Below are 24480 nucleotides of genomic sequence, written 5' to 3'. Positions count from 1 at the left end.
AGATTGTCTGACATGCAAACTTTTGATCAGAGGCCATAGAATGAGTGTTCATCTTACAGCTCAGACTCTGGATGTCCAGAACCATTGTCCATGACCTTGAGTCCAAACAATTGCTCATTTGTGAAGAACTTCTGGAATTATGCAGAAATGATACAACTTTTCTGGACAATGTTATTTTAATGAGCAGGTTGGTCGGGCACTATGGAAGATGGTGCAACAGGGTAGAACAAGGTCAGGATGCTGGTAACCTGTCACAAAGATTGAGGGTAGCAGTTGTGTGGTGAGATGGTGCATGATAGAGGTACTGACCCAACACGATGGGACATTGCACAAACCACACCACGTATAGGGCACTAATAGTCCTGGGTGAGCCTGATCAATGCATGTACTACCACACTGGAAGCCCTATGAAGACAAGGCAGATCATGACAGCAGAGTCTGCCCAGAGCAAAGACAGTCAGCAAGAAGCTTGTCCACACAACTGATGACTGTTTAACAGCTGCATGGCCCTGGATGGTCCAGGGTGGAAGGCGGCAGCAGATGATGTAAGCCCAACAGGTGGCCCACCTTGCAGGAGAGCACTAAGTCCACAGCAATGGACTTGGCACAAACAGCAGTATCACAGTTAGCAGCAGCTACATCCAGAAAAAGAGACTTGTAGAACAATGGAGACTCATAAATTGGTAGATGCGAAGATTGGAACCATCATAGGATCCTCCTTAGCATCAGATGGAAATACCTCTAATTGAAAATAAGGAATATGTATACATGCTTGGGCCATTACTAGTTTTGTTATGGTATTGGTATCTTCCACACTAGTCACAACAGAACCATGGACTGAGTGTGAAGCAACCAGGCCACCTGCACCATGGTGGCTCTGCCTGTCTGCTGTGTTGAAACTTTTGCACCTCTGGTCACTGTGCTCAGTGACAGTGTGAAATAACCACCTTGGCATCACAACCCTAGTACTTGCCACAGCAAGCAGCCATCGTATAATTTGCTCAGCTGGCTCGACTTGAGCTATTTATCTGGTTCTAATAGTAGCCAAGGAAGACTTTGCAGTTTCCCTTGGCTGTGCAAAGTGGGTTATATGCAGCACAATATGCCTCCCTCATTTAGAAAATCTACCCTGGACTTTTGCTCTTGGTTTCTCTGCAACATCTCAACATACATTTACAAGTTGACAATTATATGCAATAAACTTAGCTTCCCTCTCACACTAGCTCACTTAAATTACAAGATTCATTGGCTATGTTCTTAAATCTAAACATAATCTTCCACGCCCATTCCACTGGTCTCCCTGGCTTTCTTACAGGAACTTGAGTCCACCAAATCATAACTTATTTACTAGTACAATGACATTATTAAATTCTGTCATCTTGACAAACTGAAAACATTCTACAATACACAAACTTGCATAAGCCTTTTACATTTCACACTTCTCTTTGTTTCTCAAGTATTTCTCTATTCTATCCTTACTTACTAATCACCATTTGTGATAGGTTGTGGCTCCCTTACTCTAATCTCTATGGCTTCTTTGATGACACAGTCCTAGTATTCAGGCAACGGTCAGCGATGCTGAGAACATCAACAACACACTAGACTGCAACAGCCCAGTAAGTCGGCAATCGCTGAGCATTGCCTGTCGGAACTCCACAGCACGGTTTATGACCAAACCAAAGTCCTGACACAGACTTCCAAATACTGGGACTCTGTCATCAAAGAAGCCATATAGATTAGAGTAAGGGAGCCACAACTAAATCGTGACAGCGCTTACATCCTTAGCAAGGTGCGGGAACCCGCGATCACCCAGATTAAGAGGAAAAAGATATTTCCCGGAATGTACCGACTTCGGAGGAGGAGGGAAGAAAACGAGAGTGGTGCTGGCAGACCCTCCTGAACAAGAGGACCAAGGACGCAGCGCCCACACGGTGGGAGAATGGACACTGTACCTGGACTGCGCATGGGGCGCGGACCGCACTGACTCATAGGAAGCACCTGAGGGAGGAGGGGGATTGTCCTATATATACCTGGCGCCAGCCCACTGCCGGTCAGTACATCAGCGCACCTGATGATGGCAACATGGTCGATTGCCGAAATATTGTGTCCTATGCACACTCATACCAGGCAGTTCACCCGAGATTTATTTCGTGTGATATAAGGGTAGTTCAAAAAGTTCGCGGAGTTGCTAACACATGACAATGCTAGCACAACGAGGTTTCCGCATAATAATAGGTCACTCTCCATGAGTAAAGATGTGATATGTCAGTACTCTGGGTAGACATCATTGGTGCAGGTGTCTCTCTGTTGTTTTTCTCATTTGGTGACTTGTGAAGATGGATAAAAAAAAAAATCAAGATTCGAACAGTGATTAAATACTTTGTAAAATAAGATTTGAAAGCAAAGGATATTTTTGCAGATTTTCAAAACACACTGGGAGACTTTGATCCTTCATAGTCTGCTGTTACCAAGTGGAGAAACAGGTTCAAAAGTGGTCAGGACAGTTTAGATGATGATTCACATAGTAGTCAGCCAAGATGTGCCACTGCCTCATAAATTATCGTGTAAGTCCGTAAGATGGTCACAGAGGAAGTGAAAGTGCAAGAAACTGCTGAAGCTGTACAGAAATCATCTGAATAAGCATATCACATTTTAACATGGGAATTTGATATCAGAAATTTATTTGCTAGATGAGTGCCATGACTTTTGATGCATGATCAGAAACGCATCAGAATGGAAATGTCCAAACAACGTTTGACCCCGTTTTCAGAGCAACCGACAAGATCTTTTGTACCAGTTTCTGACCACTGATTAAACTTGAGACCAATACTACAGCCCAGAGACAAAAATATCATGATTATCTGCCCACTGATGAAACAATTATATGCCCACTGCTCAAACAATTATGGGTCAATACTATGCTAACCTTCTGGACCAACTACAGCAACAGACATGTGAGAAAAGGTCCCTCCTATTAGCTGGTAGGCAGCAGGCTGCAATACCTCTAAAAAAGGAATATTTATGCGGATTTAACCCATCCTTGTTTTGCTACAGCACTGGTTTCTTCTGGACAAGTCACAACACAACCAAGGTCTGAGTGTGAAGCAATTGGTCCATCTGCAGTATGACAGCTCCATCTTTCTGCCACGTCAATAGTTTTGCACTTCTGGTCACCCTGTTTAGTGACTGACTGAAGTAACCACCTTGATGACATGGTCTTCGTACTCACTGCATAGGCAGGCAGCCCTGGTGTACATTGCTCAGCCAGCCTGACTTGTTTGTCAGGCTCTTGTAGTAGTCATGGAAGATGTTTCAATTTCTCTCAGCCATGCCAAGTGAATTATTTATGGTGCAACACTGATAATGGAAATGAGATGTGGGTTTTCAAATATGACCCTGAGACAACAGACAGAGCTCTGAGTGGCACACCTCACAGTCAGCATGCCCCAGGAAAACATGCAGGAACAGATCCAAAGTGAAGTGGTATCGTCCAGAAAGAGTTTGTAAGTCTTTTACATGGAAGTCAAAAGGCAGGGGATGGGGAAGGGAGGGTTGCCTACATCAGAGCACTCATCATCATTGGTTCACAGAAGCTCCACTCAAACTATACACCCAGCCACTGCCTTCTTGGTAAGAGATTATCTGGTCTGTGCCAACCCCACTACAGTCCCAACCGCACTCCAGCAGACTTTTGTTTGTTTCTTGAGCTCAAGACACCCTTCAAAGGACACAGTTTCATGACCATTGGCAATGTGAAAACTACAGTTATGCCTGCCCTAAAGGGCATTCCAATACAGGCCTTCCAGGGTGCATACAGCACCTGGAAATCTTATTGGCAAGAATGTACTGATGTATGAGGGTCATATGTTGTAGAATTTTGATACATTGCTCCAGAGGGATCAATAAATTAGTTTATAGGAACTTAGTGACATTACTCTTTATGAACTTAGTGACATTACTTTTCACACAAACCTTGAATGTCTGAAAACTAACATTAGATATGGTGTGCCTAGAGTTTCTGTACAGGTTCTACTCTTGTTCCTTCTGTATAGAAATTATATTAAAGAGATTTCTCTTAAATCTAAAGCAGTTCATTTTGATTCATCTGTTGCCTGCAAATACAAAGTCTGTGATGAATTAAGATCTGCTGCAACAACAATGTAAATGAAATAGTGTAATATTTTAATAAAACCCATCTTAGTGTCCACATCTGCAAAACATCAATGATGGAATTTTAAAGAAGGAGAAATGATACTGGTGTGGAACTACACATAGGAAATACAATTGTAAAAAGGGAACCAAGTGTAAAATTTCTGAGAATAATCAATCAAGGTAACCTAAAATGGGATCTTCAAGTAGATTCCTTGGTCAAAAGAACTGTCCAAGATCATATTTGCAATAAATACTGGTTATTTACAGTAAAGACACAACAGCACTAAACTTTGTGTGGTGTCACCGCCAGACACCACACTTGCTAGGTGGTAGCCTTTAAATCGGCTGCGGTCCGGTAGTATATGTCCGACCCGCGTGTCGCCACTATAAGTGATTGCAGACCGAGTGCCGCCACACAGCAGGTCTAGAGAGGCTTCCGAGCACTCGTCTCAGTTACACAGCCAACTTTTCTAGCGATGGTTCACTGAATAAGTACGCTCTCATTTGCCGAGACACTAGTTAGCATAGCCTTCAGCTACATTATTTGCTACAACCTAGCAATGCACCATTATCAGTACTATTGATATTGTAAACCATGTATCATCAAGAGCGACGTTCGTCATTGATGGATTAAAGTTAAGTATTCCACCAGCTACGTCCGTTTTTCTCAATCATAATTCCCTTGTCATGTTCCAGACCTCACGCCAGCCTGCGTGAGCTAAAACACGTGCATTTCGGCCTCCTTAGTAACCCTGTGTTGGCTCTCCTGCTACCCACAACACTTTGTGTTGTTGTTGTTGTTGTTGTCTTCAGTCCTGAGACTGGTTTGATGCAGCTCTCCATGCTACTCTATCCTGTGCAAGCTTCTTCATCTGCCACTACCTACTGCAACCTACATCCTTCTAAATCTGCTTAGTGTATTCCTCTCTTGGTCTCCCTCTACGATTTTTACCCTCCACACTGCCCCCCCCCATACTAAATTTGTGATCCCTTGATGCCTCAGAACATGTCCTACCAACCGATCCCTTCTTCTGGTCAAGTTCTGCCATAAACTTCTCTTCTCGCCAATCCTATTTAATACTTCCTCATTAGTTATGTGATCTACCCATCTAATCTTCAGCATTCTTCTGTAGCACCACATTCGAAAGCTTCTATTCTTTTCTTGTCCAAACTATTTATCGTCCATGTTTCACTTCCATACATGGCTACACTCCATACAAATACTTTCAAAAATGACTTCCTGACACTTAAATCTACACTCAATGTTAACAAAATTCTCTTCTTCAGAAACGCTTTACTTGCCATTGCCAGCCTACATTTTATATCCTCTCTACTTCGACCATCATCAGTTATTTTGCTCCCCAAATAGCAAAACTCCTTTACTACTTTGTGTGTCTCATTTCCTAATCTAATTCCCTCAGCATCACCCGACTTAATTTGACTACATTCCACTATCCTCATTTTGCTTTTGTTGATGTTCATCTTGTATACTCCTTTCAAGACACTGTCCATTCCATTCAACTGCTCTTCCAAGTCCTTTGCTGTCTCTGACAGAATTACAATGTCATCAGTAAACCTCAAAGTTTTTATTTCTTCTCCATGGATTTTAATACCTACTCCGAATTTTTCTTTTGTTTCCTTTACTGCTTGCTCAATATACAGATTGAATAACATCGGGGAGAGGCTGCAACCCTGTCTTACTCCCTTCCGAACCACTGCTTCCCTTTCATGTCCCTCGACTCTTATAACTGCCATCTGGTTTCTGTACAAATTGTAAATAGCCTTTCGCTCCCTGTATTTTATCCCTGCCACCTTTAGAATTTGAAAGAGAGTATTCCAGTCAACATTGTCAAAAGCTTTATCTAAGTCTACAAATGCTAGAAACGTAGGTTTGCCGTTCCTTAATCTTTCTTCTAAGATAAGTCGTAAGGTGAGTATTGCCTCACGTGTTCCAGTATTTCTACGGAATCCAAACTGATCTTCCTCGAGGTCGGCTTCTACTAGTTTTTCCATTCATCTGTAAAGAATTCGAGTTATATTTGTGTATAATTCACTATTTACCTCAAACTTTATGCATTTAAAATAAGGAGGTCAGCAAGCCAAGGTAAATTAATTAAGTTACTTGAGTTATACAAAAGCAGTGTTAGAATCATCTGTTGGGCTGTACTTCAAGAATTTTGGGGAAATTTATTTTACAATTTTAACTGTATGTAATATGTATGCATTAAGACTACTTTTGTTGGTCAGGAAACTAGAGTCAAACTCAATCTACATCATCATAACACAAGAACCAAGTGGAATATAATATTAATAGCCAGAAGAGAGTACTTTGTGGGAACGGTTCACTTTATCAAATGCATAGCTCAGTGTCAGTTTAAGTGTTCCAACACTGAAGCAGGAACTTTCCCATAAAAAACTACTTATTCGTAATCCTTTTTAGAATCTTGAGGAATGGCCTACTTTATTTTATGCAGACACTAAAAAAATTGCATAACCAACTGAACATTAAGTGATATGTCTCTTTCTAAGTTCTAATACAAATATAATATAAATAGGGAAAATAAATATAAAAAAGTTCCTCCACATAAATAGTTTATCTCTGTTCACTTCCACCTTAACCTTAAAGTAAGCTTAAGTTCATGATATATTCATGAAAAAGGAATCTGTAATTTGTCTACAAACTTTTGGCCACATGCTAACTGTCTGACTGAATAAAGCATTGTGCTTGGGGATTCATTTTCTATATTGTTCCTTTCTCACTTTAGGTTTTGCCTGTTTTTGTTTTGACTTTCCTTTCTTGAGGTGAATTTATTTCATATTTACAAATGTCTGCTTGTGTCTGTGTATGTGTGGATGGATATATATATATGTGTGTGTGTGTGTGTGTGTGTGTGTGTGTGTGTGTGTGTGTGTATGAGTGTATACCTGTCCTTTCTTCCCCCTAAGGTAAGTCTTTCCGCGCCCGGGATTGGAATGACTCCTTACCCTCTCCCTTAAAACCCACATCCTTTCGTCTTTCCCTCTCCTTCCCTCTTTCCTGATGAAGCAACCGTTGGTTGCGAAAGCTTGAATTTTGTGTGTATGTTTGTGTTTGTTTGTGTGTCTGAGATGATGGGACTTACCAAACGAAAGCGCTGGCATCCCGCAACTACCCTCCCGAAACAAATATCCAGAGCCACTTCCTCATGCCCTCATACCCAGAACCTCTCACAGAAGAACCCCAAAAGTGCCCTACTTGTGACAGGATACTTCCCGGGACTGGATCAGACTCTGAATGTGGCTCTCCAGCAGGGATATGACTTCCTAAAATCCTGACCCGAAATGAGATCCATCCATCATGAAATCCTTCCCACTCCACCAAGAGTGTCTTTCCGCCGTCCACCTAACCTTCGTAACCTCTTGGTTCATCCCTATGAAATCCCCAAACCACCTTCCCTACCCTCTGGCTCCTACCCTTGTAACCGAGCCCGGTGTAAAACCTGTCCCATGCACCCTCCCACCACCACCTACTCCAGTCCTGTAACTCAGAAGGTGTACACGATCAAAGGCAGAGCCACGTGTGAAAGCACCCACGTGATTTACCAACTGACCTGCCTATACTGTGACGCTTTCTATGTGGCAATGACCAGCAACAAACTGTCCATTCGCATGAATGGACACAGGCAGACAGTGTTTGTTGGTAAAGAGGATCACCCTGTGGCTAAACATGCCTTGGTGCACGGCCAGCACATCTTGGCACAGTGTTACACCGTCCCGGTTATCTGGATACTTCCCACCAACACCAACCTATCTGAACTCCGGAGATGGGAACTTGCCCTTCAATATATCCTCTCTTCTCATTATCTACCAGGCCTCAATCTCCACTAATTTCAAGTTGCCGCCACTCATACCTCACTTGTCATTCAACATCATCTTCGCCTCTGCACTTCCGCTCGACTGACATCTCTGCCCAAACTCTTTGCCTTTAAATATGTCTGCTTGTGTCTGTATATGTATGGATGGATATGTGTGTGTGTGTGTGTGTGTGTGTGTGTGTGTGTGTGTGTGTGTGTGTGGTGTGCGCGCGCGAGTATATACCTATCCTTTTTTCCCCCTAAGGTAAGTCTTTCCGCTCCCGGGATTGTAATGGCTCCTTACACTCTCCCTCTTTCCTGACGAAGCAACCGCCGATTGCGAAAGCTCGTATTTTGTGTGTGTGTGTTATTTTATTGTGCCTGTCTACCGGCAATTTCCCGCTTGGTAAGTCTTGGATTCTTTGTTTTTAATATATTTTTTCCCATGTGGAAGTTTCATTTAAGACTGATTATGCCTTTCAGAGTTCAGTCTGGAGCATAGCCCCCTTATAAAATTCCTCCACAATCCCCTATTCAGTGCTAACATTGGTGCCTCTTCTGATGTTAAACCTATTACTTCAAAATCATTCTTAACCGAATCCAAGTATCTTCTCCTTGGTTTGCCCCGACTCCTCCTACCCTCTATTGCTGAACCCATGAGTCTCTTGAGTAACCTAGTTTCTCTCATGCGTGTAACATGACCCCACCATCTAAGCCGGTTCGCCCTGACTGCTACATTTATAGAGTTCATTCCCAGTTTTTCTTTGATTTCCTCATTGTGAACACCCTCCTGCCATTGCTCCCATCTACTAGTACCTGCAATCATCCTAGCTACTTTTATATCTGTAACCTCAACCTTGTTGATAAGGTAGCCTGAATCCACCCAGCTTTCGCTCCCATACAACAAAGTTGGCCAAAAAGATTGAACGGTGCACAGATAACTTAGTCTTGGTACTGACTTCCTTCTTGCAGAAGAGAGTAGATCGTAGCTGAGCGCTCACTGCATTAGCTTTGCTACACCTCGCTTCCAGTTCTTTCACTATGTTGCCATCCTGTAAGAATATGCATCCTAAGTACTTGAAACTGTCCACCTGCTCTGACTTTGTGTTCCTCCTATTTGGCACTAAATCCGTTTATATTTCTTTCCCACTGACATTACTTTCGTTTTGGAGATGCTTATCTTCATACCATAGTCCTTACATTTCTGATCTAGCTCTGAAATATTACTTTGCAAACTTTCAATCGAATCTGCCATCACAACTAAGTCATCCGCATATGCGAGACTGCTTATTTTGTGTTCACATATCTTGATCCCACCCATCCAGTCTATTGTTTTCAACATATGATCCATAAATAATATGAACAACAGTGGAGACAGGTTGTAGCCTTGTCTTACCCCTGAAACTACTCTGAACCATTAACTCCATTTACCGTCAACTCTAACTGCTGCCTGACTATCTATGTAAAGACCTTTAATTGCTTGCAAAAGTTTGCCTCCTATTCCATAATCTCGTAGAACAGACAATAACTTCCTTCTAGGAACCCGGTCATATGCCTTTTCTAGATCTATAAAGCATAGATACAATTCCCTGTTCCACTCATAACACTTTTCCATTATTTGCCGTAAGCTAAAGATCTAGTCCTGACAACCTCTAAGAGGCCTAAACCCACACTGATTTTCATCCAATTGGTCCTCAACTAATACTCGCACTTTCCTTTCAACAATACCTGAGAAGATTTTACCCACAACGCTGATTAAAGAGATACCTCTGTAGTTGTTACAATCTTTTCTGTTTCCATGTTTAAAGATTGGTGCGATTACTGCTTTTGTGCAGTCTGATGGAACCTTTCCCGACTCCCACGCCATTTCAATTGTCCTGTGTAGCCATTTAAGACCTAACATTCCACGGTATTTGATGAGGTCCGACTTAATTTCATCCACCCCAGCTGCTTTATTGCACTGCAATCTATTGACCATTTTCTCCACTTCCTCAAATGTGATCCTATTTCCATCATCATTCCTATCCCATTCTACCTCGAAATCTGAGACATTTCTGATCGTATTTTCACCTACATTGAGCAACTCTTCAAAATACTCCCTCCATCTGTCCAAGGCATCCACAGGATTCACCATCAGTTTTCCTGACCTGTCCAAAATACTTGTCATTTCCCTCTTACCTCCCTTTCGAAGACTGCCAATTACACTCCAGAATGGTTTTCCAGCAGTTTGACCCATAGTATCCAACCTGTTTCCAAAGTCTTCCCAAGATTTCTTCTTAGATGCTGCAATTATCTGTTTGGCTTTGTTTCTTTCTTCAATATAACTTTCTCTCTCTACCTGAGTTCTAGTACGTAGCCATTTTTGATACGCCTTCTTTTTCCTTTTCAGGCTGCCTTGACTGTGTCATTCCACCAAGCTGTTTGCTTCATCCAACTTTTACACACTACTGTTCCAAGACATTCTTTAGCCACTTCTAGTACTCTGTCCCTGTACCTTGTCCATTCCTTTCCCAATGACTGTAATCGACTACATTTAACTAACTGGTACCTTTCTGAGATCGCTGTTATGTACTTGTGCCTGATTTCCTTATCCTGAAGTTTCTCCACTCTTATCCTCCTACATATGGACCTGACTTCCTGCACTTTCAGCCTCACAATCCCAATTTCACTGCACATTAAATAATGATCAGTGTCATCAAAGAATACCCTGAATACACGTGTGTCCCTCACAGCCTTCCTGAATTCCTGATCTGTTATTATATAGTCAATGACAGATCTGGTTCCCCTGCCTTCCCAAGTATACCAGTGAATGTTCTTATGTTTAAAAAAAGAGTTTGTGATTACTAAGCCCATACTAGCACAGAAATCCAAGAGTTGTTTCCCGTTCCTGTTGTTCTCTATATCCTCTCCAAATTTTCCCATAACCTTTACATACCCTTCTGTTTGATTTCCAATCCTGGTATTAAAATCACCCACGAGCAGAACACTGTCCTTGTCCTTTACTCTAACAACTACATCACTGAGTGCCTCAGAAAAACTATCCATCTTATATTGATCTGTCCCTTCACAATGCGAATATACTGACACAATCCTAATTTTCTTGCTAGACACTGTCAAATCTATCCACATCAGTCGTTCGTTTGCATACCTTACTGCAACTATGCTGGGTTCCATTTCTTTCCTGATGTAAAGCCCTACACCACATTGTGCTATTCCTACTTTGACTCCTCACAGGTAGACCTTGTATTCTCCCATTTCCTCTTCTTTCTCACCCCTTACCAGAATGTCACTAACAGCTAAAACATCCAGCCCCATCTTACTTGCAGCCTCTGCCAGCTCTACCTTCTTCCCAGAGTAGCCCCCATTGATATTAATAGCTCCCCATCTCATTACCATTTGTTTGCCAAGTCGTATCTTAGGAGTCCCTGGTTTGTCAGTTAGAGGTGGGACTCCATCACCTCCAAAGGTCCGAGGCATTTTGCTCTGATTGTTGCCAGCATCATATTTAAAGTACCAGGGAAGCAGGTTGCTAGCCTTACTTGCCCCCGAGTCCCATTGAGTTTTACCCCTAACGATTGAGGGACTAATCAGTGGATTTGGTAGTCTTTGCTGTATGAGCACAAAGGTGACCACGACTCAGAATATATACGAGATGCCCAGCCTTATTCCAAAGTAACTGGAATCCCGACTGTCCGGACCACTTACTTGGCCACTCATACGTTGCCTGGTTCATGAACTAGGACATGACTACAGGAACCGACACCATGAACCACATATATATATATATATATATATATATATATATATATATAAAATAAAGATTCCAAGACTTACCAAGCGGGAAAGCGCCGGCAGACAGGCACATGAACAAAACACACAAACACACACACAAAATTACGAGCTTTCGCAACTGGCAGTTGCTTCGTCAGGAAGGAAGGAAGGAGAGGGAAAAATGAAAGGGTGTGGGTTTTAAGGGAGAGGGTAAGGAGTCATTCCAATCCCGGGAGCGGAAAGACTTCCCTTAGGGGAAAAAAAAGGACAGGTGTACACTCGCACACACACACACATATCCATCCGCACATACACAGACACAAGCAGACATATTTACAGGCAAAGAGTTAAGGGCAGAGATGTCAGTCGAGGCGGAAGTACAGAGGCAAAGAAGTTGTTGAAAGACAGGTGAGGTATGAGCGGCGGCAGGCACTAATTTCAAGTTGCCGCCGCTCATACCTCACCTGTCTTTCAACAACTTCTTTGCCTCTGTACTTCCGCCTCGACTGACATCTCTGCCCTTAACTCTTTGCCTGTAAATATGTCTGCTTGTGTCTGTGTATGTGCGGATGGATATGTGTGTGTGTGTGCGAGTGTACACCTGTCCTTTTTTTTCCCCTAAGGGAAGTCTTTCCGCTCCCGGGATTGGAATGACTCCTTACCCTCTCCCTTAAAACCCACACCCTTTCATTTTTCCCTCTCCTTCCTTCCTTCCTGACGAAGCAACTGCCAGTTGCGAAAGCTCGTAATTTTGTGTGTGTGTTTGTGTGTTTTGTTCATGTGCCTGTCTGCCGGCGCTTTCCCGCTTGGTAAGTCTTGGAATCTTTATTTTTAATATATTTTTCCCATGTGGAAGTTTCTTTCTGTTTTATATATATATAAAGGACGAAAGGATGTGGGTTTTAAGGGAGAGGGTAAGGAGTCATTCCAATCCCGGGAGCGGAAAGACTTACCTTAGGGAGAAAAAAGGACAGGTATACACTCGCACACACACACATATCCATCCACACATTTACAGACACAAGCAGACATATTTAAAGGCAAAGAGTTTGGGCAGAGATGTTGGTCGAGGCAGAAGTGCAGAGGCAAAGATGTTGTTGAATGACAGGTGAGGTATGAGTGGCGGCAACTTAAAATTAGTGGAGATTGAGGCCTGGTAGATAACGAGACGAGAGGATATATTGAAGGGCAAGTTCCTATCTCCGGAGTTCTGATAGGTTGGTGTTAGTGGGAAGTATCCAGATAACCCAGACGGTGTAACACTGTGCCAAGATGTGCTGGCCGTGCACCAAGGCATGTTTAGCCACAGGGTGATCCTCATTACCAACAAACACTGTCTGCCTGTGTCCATTCATGTGAATGGACAGTTTGTTGCTGGTCATTCCCACATACAAAGTGTCACAGTGTAGGCAGGTCAGTTGGTAAATCACGTGGGTTCTTTCACACGTGGCTCTGCCTTTGATCGTGTGCACCTTCTGGGTTACAGGATTGGAGTAGGTGGTGGTGGGAGGGTGTATGGGACAGGTTTTACACCGGGGGCGGTTACAAGGGTAGGAGCCAGAGGGTAGGGAAGGTGGTTTGGGGATTTCATAGGGATGAACCAAGAGGTTACGAAGGTTAGATGGATGGCGGAAAGACACTCTTGGTGGAGTGGGGAGGATGCCATGAAGGATGGATCTCATTTCAGGGCAGGATTTAAGGAAGTCGTATCCCTGTTGGATGGTTTCCGGGGGTAACAGATTGGGTAAGGATTCCAGGCATTCGAGAAAGTGGTTGGTGTCTTTGATGATGGATGGGAGACTGCACGTAATGGGTTGAAGGTGTTGATCTATGTAGGCAGAGATACGTTCTGTGGGGGCTTGGTAACCAGCTACAATGGGGTGGCCGGGATGTTTGGGTTTGTAATTTTTAGGAAGTAGGTAGAAGGTAGGAGTGTGAGGTGTCGGTGGGGTCAGGAGGTTGACGGAGTCAGGTAAGAGGTTTTGTAGGGGGCCTAAGGTTCTGAGGGTTCTTTGAAGCTCCGCCTGGACATCAGGAATGGGATTACTTGGCAAACTTTGAATATAGTGTTGTCTGAAAGCTGACGCAGTCCCTAAGCCACATACTCCTGACGATCAAGTACCACGGTCGTGGAACCCTTGTCAGCCGGAAGAATGACGATGGATCGGTCAACTTTCAGATTACGGATAGCCTGGTCTTCGGCTGTGGTGATGTTGGGAGTAGGATTAAGATTTTTCAAGAAAGATTGAGAGGCAAGGCTGGAAGTGAGAAATTCCTGGAAGGTTTGGAGAGGGTGATTTTGAGGAAGAGGAGGTGGGTCCCACTGTGATGGAGGACGGAACTGTTCCAGGCAGGGTTCAATTTGGATGTGTCTTGGGGTGTTGGATCATTAGGGGTGGGATCAGGATTATTTTTCTTCGTGGAAAAGTGATATTTCCAGCAGAGACTACGAGTGTAGGACAGTAAATCTTTGACAAAGGCAGTTTGGTTGAATCTGGGAGTGGGGCTGAAGGTGAGGCCTCTGGATAGGACAGAGGGTTCGGATTGGGAGAGAGGTTTGGAGGAAAGGTTAACTACTGAATTGGGGTGTTGTGGTTCCAGATTGTGTTGACTAGAATTTTGAGGTGTTGGTGGGAGTGGAGCTGGAAATGGGAGATTGAATAGATGGGAGAGACTGAGTCTGTGTGCAATGAGAGGAGGTTGAGGTTTGTTGGAAAGGTTGTGGAGGGTGAGTGAGTTAACTTTCCGGAGGTGGGAAACCAGGAGATTGGATAGTTTTTGAGGTGGAGGGTGGCATGGTGTTCTAATTTGCGGTTGGCCGGTAGGAGGATGCTCTGAATGGCCGGTATGGATGTGGGAGAGGAAAGATTGAGGACTTTGATTATTTCTATTTTTTATATTTATATAACTCTTTGAATTTACATATGTCTGCCTGTGTCTGTATATGTGCAGATGGATATGTGTGTGTGCGAGTGTATACGTGTCCTTTTTTCCCCCTAAGGTAAGTCTTTGGCTCCCGGGATTGGAATGACTCCTTACCATCTCCCTTAAAACCCACATTCTTTCGTCTTTCCCTCTTTCCTGATGAAGCAACCTTGGGTTGCGAAAGCTTGAAATTTTTGTGTTTGTTTGTGTGTTTTTTATTGCCTCTATCAACGTACCAATGCTTTCATTTGGTAAGTGCAGCATCTTTATTCTTCAAGATTTGTCCTTCTCTTATTTCTATTTTTAGTAAGGTATACTACAACACTTGAGGCCCCCAATCATGTTAGTGTGCAGTAATGCTGTATCTCAGCATTAATGATTATTGATTTCTTCTTCTAGATCTTTCTGGTTAGTTGTCATGTCATTTTCATTTTCCTGATCTGAGAAATAAAGCCTTCTTTCTTTGAGATGTTGGAGTCAGTCCTCTCTCCTAACTATTTAAATTTCTCTGTCCATTTGATTTGCCCTTTTCTACCTCTCATACTGTGGGTGCTGACTTGACATTTTGTTATTAACTCCATTTTCTCAAGAAACAGCTGGTGTGCTATACTTCCTATTTATGTCTTCAGGTTACTGATTTTTTTTTCAGCTGCATCTAGTGGATCAGAAATAATTGCAAAGTCATCGGAAATGAATAGGCGGTCACATTCATGTTTCTGTCACTGAAGCTGACTCAATTTACAACACCTTTGTCACTTACTCTTTTTCATAGCTTGCAGATGACTTTCTCAAGAACAGATCAAAAGCAGAGGTTATTATTGTTGTTGTTGTTTTCATTATAAAATCAAGTATGAACTGCATACATTTAAGACTGCTGTGTTTTAGCTTACTGTACAGCATTAGTGAGAGTTCTCATGCTTGATTAAACAGGTTGAGGTATTACATGTATTCACAGCCAAAATAAATTTCCGTTTATTAATTCCATCATTGAAGCTAAGCACTTTGTTTTTATTTACCGTGCAGTTGTTCTGGATACAGTCAGTCCAATAATTGGAAGCAGAAAATTTCCGCCTGATAGTAACAGTGATACCAAATAGAAGTGCTTGACCAATGCCAATTGCTCCGCCAGCCGTATGGTACAATGGCAGTGGATCATATAGAACATCATCTTGAGTGATTTTTAACAGCATGTTTATACCAGCAGCTATAACCATGAACCTAAAACAACAATTACAATCAGTTACAATTAGTGACAATCCAACCATATAGTTAATAATAGAGGGAATGTCTAGAATTTTATTATGTGCTATAAATCAGGAGGTTATATACATTAGTGTAAAAGCATGGGCTTTGGAAAAAAAATAATATGAGGCTACTGCTCTTTCTCTAACATTACTCATTTGCAGTTTTCATATATTAGATTGATGTATAAGTTCGTGGTGTTTTTGTTTTCCATGTTGGTATTCTAATTGCTATTGGTTTTTTTTATTGATTCTCATTTTTTATTTGCAGTTCACAGTTGCTATTTGAGTTTACACATTGTCATTTTGTCATGTGGAGACAATGAGTGGAGCTGTGGATGCTAGAAAATGGAGTGCCAAGTTGACAAATAAGAACATTTCCAACATATTACTCTGTTTGAGTTCAATAGAGGGTTGACATCAGCAGAGGCAGCCAGAAACATTTGCAACATGTACGGGAAAATGCCATTGGATAGAGTGTGGCAAGTAAATGGTTTTCCTAATTTCAGGACAAGCATTTCGACACTGCTGACTCTTCCATGTTCAGGAAGCCCTTCTGGATATGATGAAGATCATTTAAACGCATCAATCCACAATGATCTACGTCATTGTACTCAAGAACTGCCAAATGTGATGAACTGTGATCACTCCACCATTGTGCACAGTTTGCATGCAATGGAGAAGGCTCAAAAATTGGGTGTATGGGTGCTGCATGCGTGAGTGCTGCTGCATGCATTTTGGCTTAGAGTCTAAGCCAAAATCACAAAAATCAGTATGTGGCCATATGTGCATCTCTGCTTGCTCACCATCATTTGGCTCATCAACAACATCGGCCATTCCTATCCTGTACCATTACTGGTGTTGAGAAATTGTGTCTTTATGCTAACATCAGGAAAAGAAAGGAATGATTGAGCCCAAACAAAGCAACCACTCCCGAAGACATGCACACATCCACAAAAGACAATGTTATGCGTCTGGTGGAACAATCACTGCGTACTGTACTACGAATTGCTCCTATGAGATGTAACCATCACTGCTGACATTTATTATCAATAACTGAGATGTCTTGCAGATACAATCCAAGAACAATGACCAGAGAGACTGTATGATGTGATGCTACTCTACAATAATGTCTGCTCACATTCTGCAAGACTGACAAAAAACACTATATAGAAGTTGGGCTGTGCAGGAGTTGGGTTGGGAAGTCATTTCACACCCACCTTATTCACTTGATTTTGTGCCCTCAGAACCTGCCTTTACTGCTCTCTATCAGACAACCTTCAAGAAACTTCCTTTCAGGATGAAAACATGTTCTGAACATGGCTGGACAAGTCCTTCACCTCAAAACCATATGATTTCTACAGTCATGGAATCATAAAGTTACCCCAGTGCTGGCAGACTGTTGGAAATAGTGAATGTGAATTTATGTATCTGTTGTGTTTATTACACTCAGGAAAAATGCTACCAACTCATGTACCAACCCAATATTGTTTCATAATTAGTTTGCCTGTAAAAGTTCAAACCTGTTTAATGTGAACTTTAGTGTCAATCAGTACTTACATCCCTGAGTCCAAATATTCTGATGAATTATAGAAGGTCTGACTAATAAGATGCTCTTTTACGTTGTTTTTCAATATCTGAGATTTTTAACTTGCTGTCTGATGTCTACCAGCAGCCTGGTATTATGTTTTCCCATCATATTGCAAAGATCACTTCTGAAGTGTAGACATGGAAGCAAATTCCATATGAAAAGCATTTTTAACCACAAACAGCACTGGGGAGAAAATGTCTTGGGACCTGAGTTTAAAAAAACATCAGCACATAAAGGGAATTCTGCAAGACGCTCAGTTACCAACATCATCTGCAGGTGACACAATGAGAGGCATTTCTATGCCCAAAGCAGACAGAACTGAGCTTTTTGATTACCTATTAAAAGTACTGGTGCCAATTTAGTATACTTAGGAATTCCACACACACTGTTTCATTTAGTGTGTGCCCATTGATCTCTATTTATAGAAGCTCTACACCATTTTTATGTGCTTGCACCTGTATACTGCAAGTCTTTGGATGATAAAAGGAAAGCTATTTCCTGTGAACCAGTTGTAAACCTGTTCCACTGTAGTTGGATTCACAAACAACAGCAGTCAAGTTTAGGATCATTCTGCAAACCCAACATCACATGTTCTCCAGCACACAATGCCATTCAGTAGTGTACTGCATGCTCAGCATGGAGCATTGTAGCCAGTGCATGCATCAAATGTTATTATAGGGAGTTATTTATTGAATTTTTATTCCATCTATTGTGAGATGTCATGGCTAATGATGGTGGTAAGTGACATACTCTATACAAGCAGGTGACACACATAATTTACAGGATACATGTTTTTTTTAATTAAAAAAAATAAAAAAAAGCACCTCTTTGTGAGTTTACCACAACTGTCACTTGGAACCAGCGATGCTGCAATCCCCATGTGTGCCCTGACCTGTGTCAATTACCATCAGGAATTGGACAATAGTCTGCAGGTTTTATCAGACATGGATGTTGTTATCAGTATATTTGTATCATCAGCAAATATAATAGTTTTGCAGTCCACCAACATCTTTGGTAAATAATTTATGCACATCAAGAAAAACAGTGGGCCAAGAATTGAATTTTGCATGATATATTAAATATTTTTTTATTCCAAATTTAGTTTCATTGTTAAATTTAGTTTTATTCGTGTGAAGACACTATACAATAAAGGATGGATTACAAATAGTGACTAGGAAAAGGACCAGAGGAAGCTGATTGTCAACATTAGACACATGCATCATATTAGCTGCTGTGAAACCATCGTACAACTGTCTCATGAATCAATATGTAGAATGTTATGGGACCAGTTGTCAACATGTGATATTTTTACCGCATGTTTCAGGACAGCATTTTCCCATTATCAAGTGCTATAAAAAAAGGAAACTAATAAATAAATCACTTTACTACACCTACAGACCCACACAGAAATATTTATACTAATCTGTAGCGTAACATTCCATAAAGCTTTTATGCCATTAGTCATCATCGCAAGTAAAATACAGCAGCAAAAGCATATTTTCAAAAATAAAACTTCCTAGAACATCTCAGTGTTATAAGTACAAAATCAAATAGGGGTAATGCAAGAATAGGTTTAATAATGAATAAAAAAATAGGAGTGTGGGTAAGCTACTACAAACAGCATATACCGAGCGAGGTGGCGCAGTGGTTAGCACACTGGACTTGCATTCGAGAGGACGATGGTTCAATCCCGTCTCCAGCCACCCTGATTTAGGTTTTACGTGATTTCCCTAAATCGTTTCAGGCAAATGCCGGGATGGTTCCTTTGAAAGGGCACGGCCGATTTCCTTCCCAATCCTTACCTAACCCGAGCTTGCGCTCCGTCTCTAATGACCACGTTGTCGACGGGACGTTAAACACTAACCACCACCACCACCACCACCACCACTACAAACAGCATAGTGAATGCATTATTGTTGCCAAGATAGACACGAAGCCCACATCTACTAAAGTAGTACAAGTTTATATGTCAACTAGCTCTGCAGATGATGAAGAAATTGAAGAAATGTATGCTGAGATAAAAGAAATTATTCAGATAGTGAAGGGAGACAAAAATTTAATAGTCATCAATGACTGGAATTCGATAGTAGGAAAAGGAAGAGAAGGAAACATAGTAGGTGAATATGGATTGGGGGGAAGAAATGAAAGAGGAAGCCACCTGTAGAATTTTGCACAAGAATCATAAAAGAAGACTGTATACATGGAAGAATCCTGGAGATACTGACAGATTTCAGATAGATTATATAATGGTAAGACAGAGATTTAGGAATCAGGTTTTAAATTGTAAGTCATTTCCAGAGGCAGATGTGGACTGTGACCACACTATATTGGTTATGAACTGTAGATTAAAACTGAAGAAACTGCAAAAAGGTGGGAATTTAAGGAGACGGGACCTGGACATACTGACTAAACCATAGGTTGTACAGAGTTTCAAGGAGAGTGCAAGGAAACAATTGACAAGAATGGGGGAAAGAAATACAGTAGAAGAAGAATGGGTAGCTTTGAGGGATGAAGTAGTGAAGGCAGCAGAGGATCAAGTAGGTAAAAAGATGAGGGCTAGTAGAAATCCTTGGGTGACAGAAGAAATATTGAATTTAATTGATGAAAGAAGAAAATACAAAAATGCAGTAAATGAAGCAGGCAAAAAGGAATACAAATTTCTCAAAAATGAGATGGACAGGAAGTGCAAAATGGCTAAGCAGGCATGGCTAGAGGGCAAATGTAAGGATGTAGAGGCTTATCTCACTAGGGGTAAGATAGATACTGCCTACAGTAAAATTAAAGAGACCTTTGGAGAAAAGAGAACCACTTGCATGAATATCAAGAGCTCAGATGGAAACCCAGTTCTAAGCAAAGTAGGGAAAGCAGAAACGTGGAAGGAGTATATAGAATGTCTATACAAGGGTGATGTGCTTCAGGGCAATATTATGGAAATGGAAGAGGATGTAGATGAAGAAGAAATGGGAGATATGACACTGCGTGAAGAGTTTGACAGAGCACTGACAGACCTAAGTCGAAACAAGGCCCCGGGAGTAGACAATGTTCCATTAAAACTACTGACAGCCTTGGGAGAGCCAGACCTGACTAAACTCTACCATCTGGTGAGTAAAATGTATGAGACAGGTGAAATACCCTCAGACTTCAAGAAGAATATAATAATTCCAGTCCCAAAGAAAGCAGGTGTTGACAGATGTGAGAATTACTGAAATATCAGTTTAATAAGTCACAGCTGCAAATTACTAACGTGAATTCTTTACAGACGAAAGGAAAAACTGATAGAAGCTGACCTCGGAGAAGATCAGTTTGGATTCCGTAAAAATGTTGGAACACGTAAGGCAATACTGTCCCTACGACTTACCTTAGAAGCTAGATTAAGAAAAAGTAAACCTACATTCCTAGCATTTGTTGACTTAGAGAAAGCTTTTGACAATGTTGGCTGGAATACTCTTTTTCAAATTCTGAAGGTGGCAGGGGTAAAATACAGGGAGCAAAAGGCTATTTACAATTTGTACAGTAACCAGATGGCAGTTATAAGAGTTGAGGGGCACGAAAGGGAAGCAGTTGTCGGAAAGGGAGTGAGACTGGTTATGTTATTCAATCTGTATATTGAGCAAGCAGTAATGGAAACAAAAGAAAAATTCGGAGTCGGTATTAAAATCCATGGAGAAGAAATAAAAACCTTTTATGTTCACCGATGACATTGTAATTCTGTCAGAGACAGCAAAGGACTTGGAAGAGCAGTTGAACAGAATGGACAGTGTCTTGAAAGGAGGTTATAAGATGAATATCAACAAAAGAAAAACAAGGATAATGCAATGTAGTCGAATTAAATTGGGTGATGCTGAGGGAATTAGATTAGCAAATGAGACACTTAAAGTACTAAAGGAGTTTTGCTATTTGGGGAACAAAATAATTCATGATGGTCGAAGTAGAGAGGATATAAAATGTAGACTGGCAATGGCAAGGAAAATGTTTCTGAAGAAGAGAAATTTGTTAACATTGAGTATAGATTTAAGTGTCAGGAAGTCGTTTCTGAAAGTATTGGTATGGAGTGTAACGATGTATGGAAGTGAAACATGAATGGTAAATAGTTTGGACAAGAAGAGATTAGAAGCTTTTGAAATGTGGTGCTACAGAATAATGCTGAAGATTAGATGGGTAGATCACATAACTAATGAGGAGGTATTGAATAGAATTGGGGAGAAGAGGAGTTTGTGGAACAACTTGACTAGAAGAAGGGATCGGTTGGTAGGGCATGGTCTGAGGCATCAAGGGATCACCAATTTAGTATTGGAGGGCAGCGTGGAGGGTAAAAATCATAGAGGGAGATCTAGAGATGAATACACTAAGCAGATTCAGAAGGATGTAGGCTGCAGTACCTACTGGGAGACGAAGCAGTTTGCACAGGATAGAGTAGCATGGAGAGCTGCATCAAACAATCTCAGGACTGAAGACCACAACAACAACATTTACAGCATGTACCTTTTTTTATGGAAAAACAGGAACCATGTACCTGGATGTGTTGGAGATCTGGTTTTTTTTCATTGTTGTGAGAAAATGATGAAAGTTTCCTTTTTCAACTGGATGGAGCAGCACTACACTGATACCTGCATGTACAAGCACTTTGTAACTATGAGCACCCACAAAGATGGATCAACCATAAGCTGTTTAAGGATTTTCCATAACACAGTTGGCACCCTACATCACAAGATCTCGCAGTATAGTATTTTTGTTGTTGGGATGTATGTGTATCTGTGCCTCCCTTTACATCAGTTTTATGTGAACTTTGATGCTGCCTAGCAACAGATTTATGCAGTAACTCCACACATGCTTGCAAAACTACAGGACGATTATGACTATCATATGGATGTTTGTCCTGTGTCCAGTGGAGGACACATGAACATTTGTGAAATACAAATGAAAACTTTGATCCTAAATACAGCAGTAGAAAGTATCCCAAGGTTGGACATGCATGTGCATGCACGTGTGCATGTGTATGTAAAAGAAATACTCTGATAAAAATCAGATGGTTCTTTTGAAAATAAAATAAAAAAAAAACTTCATAAGTTGTAGCTTACCAAAAGTTTCTGTCTTCACTCATATAGAAGATACAGTCTTGAAAACAATAGAACCATTTTGAAATGCCCTGTATTTTAAACCAGCACTAGGAATAATCATATATACCAGTCTACACTGATTGGTACGGGCAGGAGGAAAATACGGCCACTTTGTGGTTTGCTCTGATCGTGTCCTCAAGATATGCTTACTGAACAAATTCACTGCAGAAGTACATGTAATCTTGAGGGCACTGGAGCAGATGAGACATTTTTGATCTACAAAATTTCAATTTTGTTCTGAGTCCCTGGGTGCACTGAAAGCTACCTAGAGCATTTATTTATCATAAAAAGGTCTCAGTAACTTCTGAGACACCCTCCTCTACCTAGGGAAGGAGCTGGTATTCTGCTCGGTGCCAGGGCACATGGGAGTTGATAGGGGCAGCAGCCAAGGAAGCCTGCACAGTACTACAGTGGCTCAGACAGAAATCCCTCAAGATGCAATGATCTCATTGTTGATGAAAAAGACCCTTGAAGAGGAAGCAAGGCTGGAAGTGACATGTAACTTGTGGATGGTGAAGCCAACCCCTCAAACATGGCACAGTTCCTTCCATTCACAAGAGCAGAATGAAATGCTATTAATGTATCTCCATACTGGACACATTCCCATGATGTGTGGGTTTCTCCTCTAGTAGGAAATGCACCAGTATGAGGTGATTATGATGTACTACTAACAGTGCGCCACATTTTACAGCTAACTGTACAGGGCTACTTAAGTGCTTCATTCATTTCAAAAGTGTTATATTTTCCATGTATTACATGTGTAGGACTGTTTGGTCCCACAGCCCTTACCACAAATTTCCAATTACTTGTGTAACCATGAGTGATGCAAGAACAGAGCCGTAAACTCATCAAGTTTGTGTGGTGCCCACCAGTTTGTGTTTCAACTGACGAAATGGCAAAAAGAAAGAAAAAAAGTTTGTGTGTTTTGGAATGTGCATGGTTATCTGCTATCAGTTTTTATGTATGGGAATTAGCATAATTCTTTGTTAAAACACTGCTGAGTGCAATCAGTTTCCAAGTCTAGGTTGTTGACAGAGCTGAACAAAACTGTTTTTGAACAATATATACAAATAGTAATAACTTATTGCCATGAGACATGGACATTGAATAAGTTCATTGTTAAAAAACTGAAAAGAGGAATGAAAAGATCAATGCTGGAATACACAAAGAAATAAAGAAGCAGTAGATACCCGACATGTATAAAAAATCATTAAGATTAAATACTTGGAAATGGCAGTGGGCTGGTCATGTCGCGGAAAGAAAGGACGGTAGATGGTCAAAACAAATACTGACTTGGAGCCCAATTTACCAAAAAATCCCAAGGGATAGACTTCTGGACAGATGGGACAGACTTATGACAGACACAGGATTCACTTGGCAACAACAAGCTCATGGTTGGCAGAAATGGAAGAACTTGCTGGGGTTCTACATTGGATGCCAAGTGATTGAACTGGTTGATGCTGCTGCTGCTACTGTTGCTACCACTTCCACTGCTGCCAATGATGATATCTCATTATTGGTTCTTTCACGTAAAATCATTTTCTCCTGTGGTTATTAGTGTTGTTTTAACAAATGGATACGAAAGATTAGTGTCAGTGGACTGTGCGGCTGGTCCCGGCGGAAGTTCGAGTCCTCCCTCGGGCATGGGTGTATGTGCTTGTCTTTAGGGTAATTTAGGTTAAGTAGTATGTAAGCTCAGGGACTGATGACCTTAGCAGTTAAGTCCCATAAGATTTCACACACATTTGAACATTTTTTTTTTGTGTCAGTTTTTAAGTCAACTTGTCCACAAACAATATTTGAGTGTGCTAATAACCTAGATGTTGGACACCTTAAACCCAAATGACAAC

At 41.3% G+C, this 24480-nt stretch overlaps 1 protein-coding gene across 2 annotated transcripts in view; it reads right to left on the bottom strand.

Moving 5' to 3' along the window:
- Positions 1-24480, bottom strand: part of LOC126279108 (long-chain fatty acid transport protein 1-like) — a 322787-nt gene that overhangs the window by 44884 nt on the left and 253423 nt on the right. For both annotated transcript variants that reach the window (XR_007550783.1, XM_049979589.1), the window contains exon 5: positions 15698-15899. Coding sequence is in view for 1 of the 2 variants with exons in the window: in XM_049979589.1 (XP_049835546.1) it covers positions 15698-15899 (202 nt within the window). In the remaining variant the exon portion in view is untranslated. The remainder of the gene's footprint in view (positions 1-15697; positions 15900-24480) is intronic.

Source organism: Schistocerca gregaria, chromosome 6, assembly GCF_023897955.1.
Source record: "Schistocerca gregaria isolate iqSchGreg1 chromosome 6, iqSchGreg1.2, whole genome shotgun sequence".
NCBI lineage: Eukaryota > Metazoa > Arthropoda > Insecta > Orthoptera > Acrididae > Schistocerca > Schistocerca gregaria.
This window is presented reverse-complemented; position numbering and strand designations above follow the sequence as displayed.